Source organism: Kogia breviceps, chromosome 10, assembly GCF_026419965.1.
Source record: "Kogia breviceps isolate mKogBre1 chromosome 10, mKogBre1 haplotype 1, whole genome shotgun sequence".
NCBI classification, from domain to species: domain Eukaryota; kingdom Metazoa; phylum Chordata; class Mammalia; order Artiodactyla; family Physeteridae; genus Kogia; species Kogia breviceps.
In genome coordinates this window covers 36,627,379-36,640,073 of record NC_081319.1, presented here as the reverse complement: position 1 = coordinate 36,640,073, position 12,695 = coordinate 36,627,379, and the positions used below count along the sequence as shown (strand labels likewise).

The 12,695-nt window shown below is 38.8% G+C and overlaps 1 protein-coding gene across 30 annotated transcripts in view; it reads right to left on the bottom strand.

Moving 5' to 3' along the window:
• Window positions 1–12,695, bottom strand: part of PBRM1 (polybromo 1) — a 105,402-nt gene that overhangs the window by 27,957 nt on the left and 64,750 nt on the right. For 23 of the 30 annotated variants that reach the window (XM_067043933.1, XM_067043951.1, XM_067043934.1 and 20 more), the window contains 4 exons: window positions 11,925–12,110; window positions 10,875–11,032; window positions 9,986–10,249; window positions 2,537–2,682 (listed from right to left, as the gene is read on the bottom strand). In XM_067043933.1, the coding sequence (XP_066900034.1) occupies window positions 2,537–2,682; window positions 9,986–10,249; window positions 10,875–11,032; window positions 11,925–12,110 (754 nt within the window). The remainder of the gene's footprint in view (window positions 1–2,536; window positions 2,683–9,985; window positions 10,250–10,874; window positions 11,033–11,924; window positions 12,111–12,695) is intronic. The other 7 variants (XM_067043937.1, XM_067043923.1, XM_067043945.1 and 4 more) reach the window with 1 other exon arrangement.

The window sequence follows — 12,695 nt, the reverse complement described above, 5'->3', positions numbered from 1 at the left end:
ATTCTCTTGATTTTTTTTCCCCTTTAAGCATGTGAGAAGATACTTGGAAAAAAGAAAAGTGAACATTTGGCTACTCATCTCAGGGGGAAAATTTTTTTTTAACATAATACTAAGGCATACAACTTAATAATTTAAGCTGACTCTCAGGTTTTCTTCCTGAGATGCTAAGCATCTATCATTGGATTTGTGAGCTGAATAAACACACAGATCATCAATATTTGGGGTCAGATCACATTAGTGGCACATATTCCTTTAAGGCCATGGTTCATGACCTTTTTGAAGGTCAAGATCTAATACCCCTTTACCCCATGAGAATGTGATGAAAGTAACAGACCATCTCCCTAGAAAAAAATAAAAATTAACATTTGACTGTTCAGTGCAGATACTGTACCATTCCTCACAACCACACCATAAAGTTGCTATAATTATTGTCCCAGTAGCCTCATGGTTCCAAACATGAAGCAGCATCCTCATTGCAGTTAATGGTAACTCCACCCTTCCAGTTCCTCAGGCCAAAATGCAGGGGTCACCCTTGACTTTTCTCTCTTGGACACTACTTTCTCTTAACTCAATCTTTCAAAATAGGATCTAATTTACAGAATTGGATCTGACTACTGGCCTGAACCACCATCATTCTTGCCTGGATTATTGCAATAGCCTCCTAGCAGATCTCGCTGTTCTACCTTTGACTCTTTACAGTCTATTCTTAACAATCAGTAGACAGAGCAACGCTGCTAAGACCTAAGTGAGATGTCACTTCTGGGGACTTCCCTGGTGGTCCAGTGGTTAAGACTCTGTGCTTCCATAGAGGTGTGCGTTCGATTCCTGGTCGGGGAACTAAGATCCCGCATGCCTTGCAGTGCTGCCCCCCAAAAAAGTCACTTTGTGCTGAAAATAATCCATGATATTTCATTTAATTCAGTAAAGGCCCAAGTCCCTACAATGGTTTCTGAGTCCCATAAGATTTGCACTATATCCCTTGGCTCTCAAATCTCCTATCTAACTCTTGTACAGCTCACTCCACCTGTAACAAACTCTGATAATTTGAACAGGCCAGGAATGCCTCTCTTCCCATCTTTACACAGGCTGTTCTCTGTCCCTGGAAAGCTTTCTCCCTGGATAGTCACATTACTCACTTCCGTGGTTTCTTCAAGTGTTGGCTCAACTGTCAGCTCTCAGTGAGGCTTCATATACCATCCTATTTAAAGATTTGAACACCCCCCTTTTATTTTTATTATTATTATTTTTTGCGTTACGCGGGCCTCTCACTGTTGTGGCCTCTCCTGTAGCGGACCACAGGCTCTGGACGCGCAGGCTCAGCGGCCGTGGCTCACAGGCCCAGCCGCTTCGCGTCATGTGGGATCTTCCCGGACCGGGGCATGAACCCACGTCCCCTGCATCGGCAGGCAGACTCTCAACCACTGCGCCACCAGGGAAGCCCTGAACACTCTAACTTTGACCATGGCACTCCTGATTCTCCATACCCAGCTCTATTTTTTTCCACAGCACATATCATAATGTAATGCACTACACACTTTACTTATTCATGATGTTTATAGTTTGTCTTCCCACTAGAAAAAAGATCCGTGAGACTAAGGATACTTGTTTGTTTTATTCACTAATGTATCTACAGAGCACATATCATAATGTAATGCACTACACATTTTACTTATTCATGATGTTTATAGTTTGTCTTCCCACTAGAAAAAAGATCCGCGGGACTAAGGATACTTGTTTTATTCACTAATGTATCTACAGAGCCTGGCAAACAGTAGGTGTGTAATAATTACTGAATGATGAACAAATACAATGAGGAAACAAGCTCAGAGAGTTAAGTTATTTGCCTATGGACATTAAACTAGCAGGGCTGGGACTTAAACCAAGGTCTCTTGGAACCAACTACTTTCCTTAACTACTATCCTCTACTGCCCAGCCCTGAGCCCTGACTCGTTTAATGCTATTCTATGCCATCCAACCATACTTCCACCCATGTACTTGTTCATCAAATATCTGAGCCTCACGCACTATGCTTGGAGCAGGGGATATAAAGGTATATATATCGCATTTTTGCTCAAAAAGAGAGGGTCTCTAACTCTCAGGGCATTTGCAGTCTGGTATGGAAGCCTGATAATACAAATGATATGTGCACTGAGAGGAAGGAAATACACGGTGCTCTGAGAATGTGTAATAGGGAGACCTAACCTAGTCTGGAGGAGACAGGAAAGGCTTCCTTAAGGAAGAGCCATTTCAAATTTAAGCTAAAGGAATTCACCATATGAAGCTGGCAGGGAGATTTCTGGGTTGAGAGTTCAGTAAATGGTAGAAGAAAAAAACAAAACAAAAAAAAAGGATTCACGGAAGCAATTTAAAGAAGGAAGTGTGGCTAGAGGCGTAAGCAGAGAGAGTGTGGTATGAAAGGAAGTTGGAAAAGTTGCCAAGGGAGGGACTTTAGCCTTCATCCTAAACAGTGATGAATTTCTACTGGCTCTGAATCTCTCAAACAAAACCTCGTCCTCTCTACCTCAAAAACGCTCACCTGCCCACACGAGGGCGCACCAGGCCATGGGACTTGATGAAGACACAGTCGCCCACCTTCAGCCACATGTCATTATACCGGAGCTGCTCAAAGTAGTGGCAACCTGGTTCACCGTTAGACATTTCCACAGGGACATCTTCTTTCTCCTGTGGTAAAGGAAACTGGTTGAAGACAGGCCGCTGACAATCAAGGAGTTGGCAGAGAAGGTAAGAAGGGAAAGCAGATTTCCTTCATTTTAACTTAAAAGAAAAAATAACCATAAACAAAAGCTCTGATAAAAACAGGAAACCAAAGGAATAGGTTACTGAAATCAAACTGCCTTATCAAATATTGTATCTATTTTCAATTTCTAGTTGATTTTCATAAAATAATGTTACTCCAAGACTGTTTTTTCCCCTCTCCTTTCTTCCCCCATTCTCAGACTTTAGCAAAAAAAAAAAAACAATGAAGACGACTTATCAGCATACAGAAAACAGCCTCACGCAACTGTTAAAAAGATAAGGACCAAATTCTACAGAAGCTTCCTCTTCACCACATTTCTTCATATTAACAACTGACTGATTTAAAAACTTTACTATTTTGATTTATTCCAACATGGAAAGGAACAGCATAGCCTCTGTGCAATAAACACACATATTGTTTTTGAATAAATTACAGGGTCTGTCACCTACTGGCTCCTGTGACATGGGTAAATTACTTGACCTTTTTTTTTTTTTTTTTGGCAGTACGCGGGCCTCTCTCTGTTGTGGCCTCTCCCGTTGCGGAGCACAGGCTCCGGACGCGCAGGCTGAGGGGCCATGGCTCACGGGCCCAGCCACTCCGCGGCATGTGGGATCTTCCCGGACCAGGGCATGAACCCGTGTCCCCTGCATCGGCAGGCGGACTCTCAACCACTACGCCACCAGGAAACCACTTTTTAAACATTTTTTAAAAAATTTGTATTTGACCTCTTATGCCTTAGGTTCATCATCTGTAAAATGAAGATATTGTGCCCATCAGGTGGGGCTGTTAGGAAGCTTAAATGACACAATTCATGTTACATACACAGAATAATGCCTGAATCAGAAGAAAAATAAAAGATAATTCTGACTAATGAAAATAAACATAATTTACTGAGAACCTAGCAGATACTGAGCACAGAACTAGGTGTTTTAAATATAAAAGCTCTAAAACACATAAAAGCTGAGGAAACTGCAGAACACCCCCCCAATTTTCTACTGCATCTCCCTGAGAATATCTGAAATGTCAAACTTAAGGAAAAAAAAATCTCCTTCAGACTGTCCAAAATAATTTAATGTTTTGATCTTTATGATTTCAAATGTGGTACTGAAATGGACTTCCTGGAAAATCCTTAAGAATGAGAGAGGTCCCACATATATGCTGGGTGAGGGGCACCTGAAGAAATGGAAGCTATGAAACAGAAAGCCCTGAGATTAAGAATACATTTTTAGGGCTTCCCTGGTGGCGCAGTGGTTGAGAGTCCGCCTGCCGATGGAGGGGACATGGGTTCGTGCCCTGGTCCGGGAGGATCCCACATGCCGCAGAGCGGCTGGGCCCATGAGCCATGGTTGCTGAGCCTGTGTGTCCGGAGCCTGCGCTCCGCAACGGGAGAGGCTACAACCAGAGAGAGGCCCGCGTACTGAAAAAAAAAAAAAGTTCTAGTTATTCATCTAAAAAGTTCTTAGCATGACATGTTTTGGCCACGCAATATTAAAATAAATATATGAAACTAAAAAAAGTAACTCATACATAGAGAGGATACTGGGGACTTACAAATTCTAATGACAATAATAATAACAAATTTAAGTTAATTCCCACATTGACTTCCACTGACATTTCTTCTTTTAAAATTAATGTCTCTATGATTCCCAAACATACTGGTAAAATGTAAAAAATATCATGTTTTTTCCCAAGCTCCTTTTCTTTTACAAACACTGTAAGGACACTAAAATGGATATTTTTTCTAGGACACTAAAAATTCATTTTTTCCAGTTGTTTGTTTGTTTGTTTTTTGCCGTACACGGGCCTCTCACTCTTGTGGCCTCTCCCCGTTGCGGAGCACAGGCTCCGGACACGCAGGCTCAGCAGCCATGGCTCACGGGCCCAGCCGCTCCGCGGCATTTGGGATCTTCCCGGACCAGGGCACGAACCCGTGTCCCCTGCATCGGCAGGCGGACTCTCAACCACTGCACCACCAGGGAAGCCCTCCAGCTTTTATATTAACAATTTAAAAACTTCATTTTTCTTCTTTATATAAAAAGTATATTTGTTGGAAATAATTCAAACATTAGAATATGTAAAATTTAAAGAACAAGTCTTCTGTGATCTAACCCTAGAGATAATCATCCAGTTTATAGTTTCCCATGTTGTTTACACATACATACATGTAAACATACATTTTGATTTTTCTGAGTAATGATGGAACCACATCCCATTCTGCAACCTGTTAATTCCTTTTGCTGGCTGCACTGTCTGCATTATATGAATGGATGTATAACAACTTAATTCCCATTCACAGGCATTTGGGTTTGGCCTAGGGTTTTGCTTTTACAAACAACACTTATGTCACCCTTTGGCATACCTAGTTGAATACTATGTTGGAAAACATTCCCTGCCATCAAACAGCAGGGCCAAAGGGAATGCCACTGATGGGAGATGAGAGTGTGTTACCCCACACCGACACGAGGCTGCATGTATTATCAGGCTTCAGACCTCTTGCCAATTTGCTGGGCATTTTAAAAGCTATTAGATTAATACGTCTTCTTACATTTTTGAATGACCTTCTATAAATGATCTATTTGGTCCTTTGCCCATTTTTCCAGTATTATTTTTTCCCTAGACTTCAAAGAGCTCTTTGTACATTAGAAACAGCAGTCCTTAGACTGTTTCATTAAACTAATTGATACTATCAATTGTATCAAGAAAATGATTTTTTTTCTTTTATGGCTACTGGGTTTTATATCATGTATATAAAAGGATCCATTCCAAGCTTATAATGAATAAAAGATTATAAGTAAATAATAGTAAATGTACTTATGTTAGCAACTTACGTTTCTTTTTTAATGTTTATATCTTACTTATTTTGGAATATGAAATGAAGTAGAGTTCAGGTGGGTTTTTTTTTCTTCTTTTTTCAAATGGCTACCAGTTTTTCCAATATCATTTGATTCCATCCTTTCTTGCTGATTTGAAATACTACCTTTATCCAAACTTTCAGTTATAAAATAAATGAATCACAGGTATGAAATGTACAGTGTGGGGAATAATTACATAATATCTTTGTATGGTGACAAATGATGACTAGACTTCCCATCGTGATCATTTTGAAATGTATAGAAAATACTGAATCATTATGTTGTATACCAGGAACTAACATAGTATTGTAGGTCCATTATACTTCAAAAACACAAACTCAGAAAAAGAGAACAGATTTGTGGTTACCAGAGGCAGGGGATAGGGGGAAAGGGGGACTGGATGAAGGTGGTCAAAAAGTAGAAACTTCCAGTTATAAGATAAATAAGTATTAAGGATGTGATGTACAGGATAAATATAATTAACACTGCTGTACGTTACATACGAAAGATGTTGAGAGTAAATTCTAACAGTACTCATCACAAGGAAAAAAAATTTTTTTTCTATTTCTTTAATGTTGTATCTATATTGAGATGATAGATGTTCACTAAACTTACTGTGGTAATCATTTCATGACATATGTAAGTCAAATCATTATGCTGGGGCTTCCCTGGTGGCGCAGTGGTTGAGAATCTGCCTGCTAATGCAGGGGACACGGGTTCGAGCCCTGGTCTGGGAAGATCCCACATGCTGTGGAGCAACTAGGCCCATGAGCCACAACTACTGAGTCTGCGTGTCTGGAGCCTGTGCTCTGCAAGAAGGGAGGCTGCGATAGTGAGAGGCCCGTGCACCGCGATGAAGAGTGGCCTCCGCTTGCCACAACTAGAAAAAGCCCTCACCAGAAACGAAGACCCAACACAGCCCAAAATAAATAAATTTTTAAACAGTCATTATGCTGTACAGCTTAAACTTATACAGTGCTATATGTCAATTGTATCTCAATAAAACTAGAAGGAAAAAAAGGCGATTGTGGGACAAAAGGGAAAGTATGAATCAAGTCTCTAGATTAGTAAATAGTATTAATTTTTTGGTTTAGATCGTTGTACCATACTTTACAAGGTGTTAACATTACAGAAGCTGAATGAAGAATATAAGCAATGTCTTTGTACTATCTTTGTTAAGCACCTGGCACATTTGTTAAGTCTAAAATCATTTTAAAATAAAAGTTAAAATATATAAAACTAGGGACTTCCCTGGTGGCACAGTGGTTAAGAACCTGCCTGCCAATGCAGGGGACACGGGTTCAATCCCTGGTCCGGGAAGATCCCACATGCCGGAGAGCAACTAAACCCGTGTGCCACAACTACTGAGTCTGTGCTCTAGAGCCCGCAAGCCACAACTACTGAGCCCGTGTGCCAACTACTGAAGCCCACATGCCTAGAGCCTCTGCTCTTTAACAAGAGAAGCCACTGCAACGAGAAGCCTGTGCACCACAACGAAAGGTAGCCCCCGCTTGCAGCAACTAGAGAGAAAGCCTGTGTGCAGCAACAAAGACCCGACACAGCCAAAAAATAAATTACTTAAAAAAAAAAATTTTAAAAAATATATATATAAACTAAAATGAATGAATGAATATCTTTGTATTCTGGATTTAATTGTGAAAAGCCTATTCCCTCCACTGACCAACCCTGAGCTAATATCTTAATATTTTTTAATGTATTTTTGTAAAATGTAATACTATTTGGCAGGGTAAAGCACTCTTGACTACTCTTTCAGTTTTTCTTTTTCTGGTGACTGTCATTTATTTATTCTTTCCTAAGAACGCTAGAATTAAAAAAAAAAAAAAAAAAGAATGGTAGAATAATTTTGTTAAGTTCCAAAACAACTTATTCAGGTCTTTAATGTCCTGCAGTAGACTATTTTTCTTCCCATAGGTTCCATATACTCCTTTTAAGATAATTTCTTAATGTATGTTTTTTGTTCATATGAATTGGATATTTGATATATGATTTTTCTAACAGTTGTTAAAGTGTATTCAACATTTTCATTTTACTTTCAGAAGTTTTATGAATTATTGTTCTGTTTATACAAGAAAGCTAATGACTTGTATATAGATTTTGAAATTTCTACTTGTTGAATTGTTTTCAAAAACTTTTCAGTTAGTTTCTCGCCATTATCTGGAAAAAAATAATTTTTCCCCTTATTGTCGATATTTTTAGTACTTTCCCTTGTCAACTACATTGGCTACTCTCAGAAAAATATAGATAATGGTACAGAAAGCACCTCTGTCACATGTATAACTTTAAAAGGAATTTCGGGCTTCCCTGGTGGCACAGTGGTTGAGGGTCCGCCTGTCGATGCAGGGGACGCGGGTTTGTGCCCTGGTCCGGGAGGATACCACATGCCGTGGAGCGGCTGGGCTCGTGAGCCATGGCTGCTGAGCCTGCGCTCTGCAACGGGAGAGGCCACAACAGTGAGAGACCCACGTATCGCAAAAAAAAAATAATAAAATTTAAAAAAAAAAAAAAAAAAAAGGAATTTCTTTTACTCTAGGCTTGAGATACGAAGACAATTTTTAAAAATCACTTTGAGGAAATATCCATCTGAAGACTTCAATCAAGATGGGTACTATACCTTATCAGATAATTTCTCCTTTTATCTACTAATTATAATGACGTGTATTACTGAATTTTCCTAATTTTGAACAATTCTTGCATTCCTAGAATGAACTCCCCCCTACTTGGTCATGTTGTTCTCAAACAACTAACTTGATTTCACTTGCAACAATACTTTTTTCCCAAGTATTTTTGTATCAATATTCATAAAGTGAGACTGAACTGCATGCAGTTTTCTGTTTTTACTTTGTCAGACTTTGGAATCAAGATTATTCCGGCTTGGTAAAACAAACTGGGAAGTTTTCTTTGCTCTCCATGCTCTGCAATAATATTTTTTTCTTTTGGCCACGCCGCATGACATGCGGGATCTTAGTTCCCCAACCAGGGATCAAACCCATGCCCCCTACAGTAGAAGCGCAGTCTTAACCACTGGACTGCCAGGGAAGTCCTTCAATAATTTAAACGGTTAAAAGAATTTACCTATGGAATTATCTGACCTGAGTACTCTTTGAAGTGAGCTCTTTGACATTAAAAAAATTTCTTCACATTGGTGTCCACTTACATGTGTTACCTCTTCTTGATTCCACTTTACTAATTGGTATTACCCTAGAAAATTATTCACTTCATTCAGGTTTTTTAAATTATTTTTTTTTGGTTTTATTTATTTATTTTTTGGCCACACCATGTGGCTTGCGGGATCTTAGTTCCCTGACCAGGGATCTAACCCAGGCCCTTGGCAGTGAAAGCGTGGAGTCCTAACCACTGGACTGCCAGGGAATTCCCTCATTCAAGTTTTCAAATTTATTAACAGAAATGTGCAAGACTTTAAATTTCCTCTATATTTTGTATGTTGAGCTTAATTCCCTTCTTTTTCCTTTATTAGGATAGTTGGTAGTTTATCTCATTGAACATGTCGAAGTCTCCTTTTTAATTCTGCTGCTCTATTTATTTATTCATTCATTCATTTATTTATTTATGGCTGTGTTGGATCTTCGTTGCTGCACGCGGGCTTTCTCTAGTTGCAGCGAGCAGGGGCTACTCTTCATTGCCGTGCACGGGCTCCTCATTACTGCGGCTTCTCTTGTTGTGGAGCACAGGCTCTAGGTGCATGGGCCTCAGTAGTTGTGGCACACAGGCTCAGTAGTTGTGGCTCGCGGGATCTAGAGCACAGGCTCAGTAGTTGTGGTGCACGGGCTTAGCTGCTCTGTAGCATGTGGGATCTTCCCGGACCAGGGCTCAAACCCGTGTCCCCTGCATTGGCAGGCAGATTCTTAACCACTGCGCCACCAGAGAAGCCCTGCTGCTGTTTTTTAAGTATTAATTTCTTTCTTTCCTTCTTTCTATTAGGCTGTTTTTTTTTTTAATTTAATTTTTTTTTTTTTTTTTTTTTTTGGCTGCGTTGGGTCTTTGTTGCTGCATGCGGGCTTTAGTTGCAGTGAGCAGGGGCTACTCTTCGTTGCAGAGCAACAGGTTCTAGGCATGCAGGCTTCAGTAGCTGTGGCACACAGGCTCAGTAGTTGTGGTGCACGGGCTTAGCTGCTCCGCGGCATGTGGGATCTTCCCAGACCAGGGATGGAACCCATGTCACCTGCAATGGCAGGCGGATTCTTAACCACTGCACCACCAGCGAAGTCCCTAGGCTAAGGTTTTATATTGTTGCTCTTTTTCTAATTCTGAATTTGAGTACTTTATTCATTTATATTTTTGAGACTAGGTATTCTGAAATATAAAATTCTTTTCTATGTGGCTATTATCTACATACCTTTTCCAAGTTAAAACTGTCTTCAGTTCGACTGTCCTCTGAGTTGTCTGTGTTCTTCTCATCATCCCCTTTATCTGCATTTGCAAATACAGAGGCCACTCGGACCACAGGCAAGGGCACATCTCGAGGGACAAATCTAACTGAGCTGATGGGCATGGTCCATAGTTTAATTTTCTTAAAAGATTTGGTTTTGGCAGAATACCGTGATTCACAGACAAAAACATCCTCATCTCGAAAGTTTTCTGGGCATAATTTAAAGTATTCCTGGTGGATATAAGAATAAAAATCAATTAGGTGAATTTTCTGAAAACCAATCAACCAAAAAACAAATAAAATCACCAAACAAGCAAAGAAATAAAAGCTAAAGTATTAAGACTTTTTGACAGTGAACAACAAATGGTAAATGGCTAGAGATCTAGGATTATTTCCTTATACTGAATGGCCTTACTCACCACATACTGTTTCGCTTATTTAGCTTACCAACTGCTCCTCTGACAGTACATTAGTATTTCATACAGCTATAAAGTTCCTTAAAGCTGTGGGCATGTGCCTATACTACACAGACAAACAAAAAGTGCACCTTATTACCTAAAACCACACTCACAATTTATAATGATTCTTCAGAAAATGCCACCCTTAAAAATTTGTCTGCCGATATAAAAAAAATTTAAGCTAACTGCATATAGCTATATAGTGTAGGCAACAAATGGTCTTTCACCATCATGTTCAGGTTAATTTCTCCCCAAATCTTTACAGAAGCTAGAGACACAGCTTAAAAAAAATTCAACAGTTTAAAACAGAGCTATCAATTTTGTAAAGATCAATTTTTTTGTATTTGTAAATTTTATTCCCATGGAATAATTTATTGTTTTGGGACTGAGTTTCTTACCTTAACAAACATGACCACACATTTTCCTAGAATTTTACTAACAGGAACTTTATTGTAATAGTCACTCTTAAAAACTTCTTTTTCTAGAAATTTTCGTGTAGCCAAATGGAATGTTTCATTTGGCCGATAAAACCAACAGCCATACAACCATTTTTCACCTCAAAAACAAAGAGAGAGAATTACCATTAACAAAAATAACATATTCTTTGTAAAATAAGCAAATACTCCATCCATTCTGCCATGGCCTAAACCTAGCAATGTGCTTTTAGGCCACAGTTCCTTAATACAATTATCTTAGAAGAAACAATACTTTAAAATAATGAAATGTAATGAGGCCTAAAAAATGCTACTTTCCTCCTCCTATTAAAAGATGTATAATAAATAGAATAAGGAAGGTGTTGAGACCTAGTCTACTCTGCTGGGTCAGGACACACCTAAAGCTGTGTGCTTTTATAAGGATGTAAGATATACTAAAAGACATATTTAGCTCTTGGGTGAAGGAATACAAAGGTATTTTACATGATGAACAGATGAAAGAATTGGATTGCCTGGATCACACTTCTGCTTGCTTTTGGTTTCATTAACTCCTATTCATTCTCTATGTCTCAAGTTAAAGGCAATTGTTCTAGGAAGCCTTTTGGAAATCAAATTCTAAGCTAAGGCACATGTCTGTCTATAACAATTTCTTCTTTATTTGTGATTTTTACCAGAGTAGTTTTGCCAGGGGCAAAACACAGGCCTTTTGTTCTTCTGAATCTCTGCCATCCTACAGAGTTTGGCTCATGGTATGTTTTTAATAAACATCAGTTAAATGAAAGAATCTCAACTAGACTTCAAAAAGTTGTATTTCTTTCGACTCAGCTGTGCCACTGCCCAACAGTGCTTGAACCTATGTTTTTCATATAGTGGGTACTTAACTGCATTTACTGACAGTGTAGAACTATTGTTGGAAGACATAAAATGTCTGAGTTACAATTTCCTTCCGAGAACCAAGGAGAAGTACAATAATCACATCTCACCAAACTGCCCTCCAATTTAAAACGAACTTACCAGCAGAATCTTCCCACAGTCTCTCAATACAGACTATATGTGGTTGTAGATTGGCCTCTGCAGGCTCCACATAGACATAATCTCCAACATGGTACATACTGTTCTTAAAGCTGCAATCCTGGCTGTATGTGCGATGTAAGCCTGAGAGGCCTGCAGCTCCAGAGGAATCTTCACTCTTTTCAGCTTCTTAGGTAAAAAAGAGAAAAATGTTCTCATGAAAGGGATGTTGGAACAGATGCAGGATTCAAACAACACATACTAATACATTTACTTCTTTTCTAGATACTCAAAGGCAGGATTCAGGACAAATGGTATGACATCCACAATCCCAATAGCCTCTACTCAAAATTGTCTTTTTGAATTACAAACAACTGCTATTAATTTAAATAAATACATAAATAAAGCATCTACAGAATAAAAAAAATCACCTTAAAAATATATGCTCACTAGAGTCATTCTGGATAACACACAAACATATAAAGAAGAAAACAGGTCACTTGTAAATCATGTAATCCCAGAGATAATCTCATACGTACTTTCTCTCCATTTTAACACATCTGAAATTTTTTCCTCTGCCAGTTATTACATGGTTATGTCACAATGAATGGAATCTTAGAATTGAGAAGATATGGAAGATGTATTTCATACAATATACTGTAAGCTATATATGCATACACTTAATATATCATGAACATTTCCCTTGAGATTAAATGCTTTTCAACAAGATTTTTATTTTTGTTAAACAAAACTTTAAAAAAATATTTATTTATT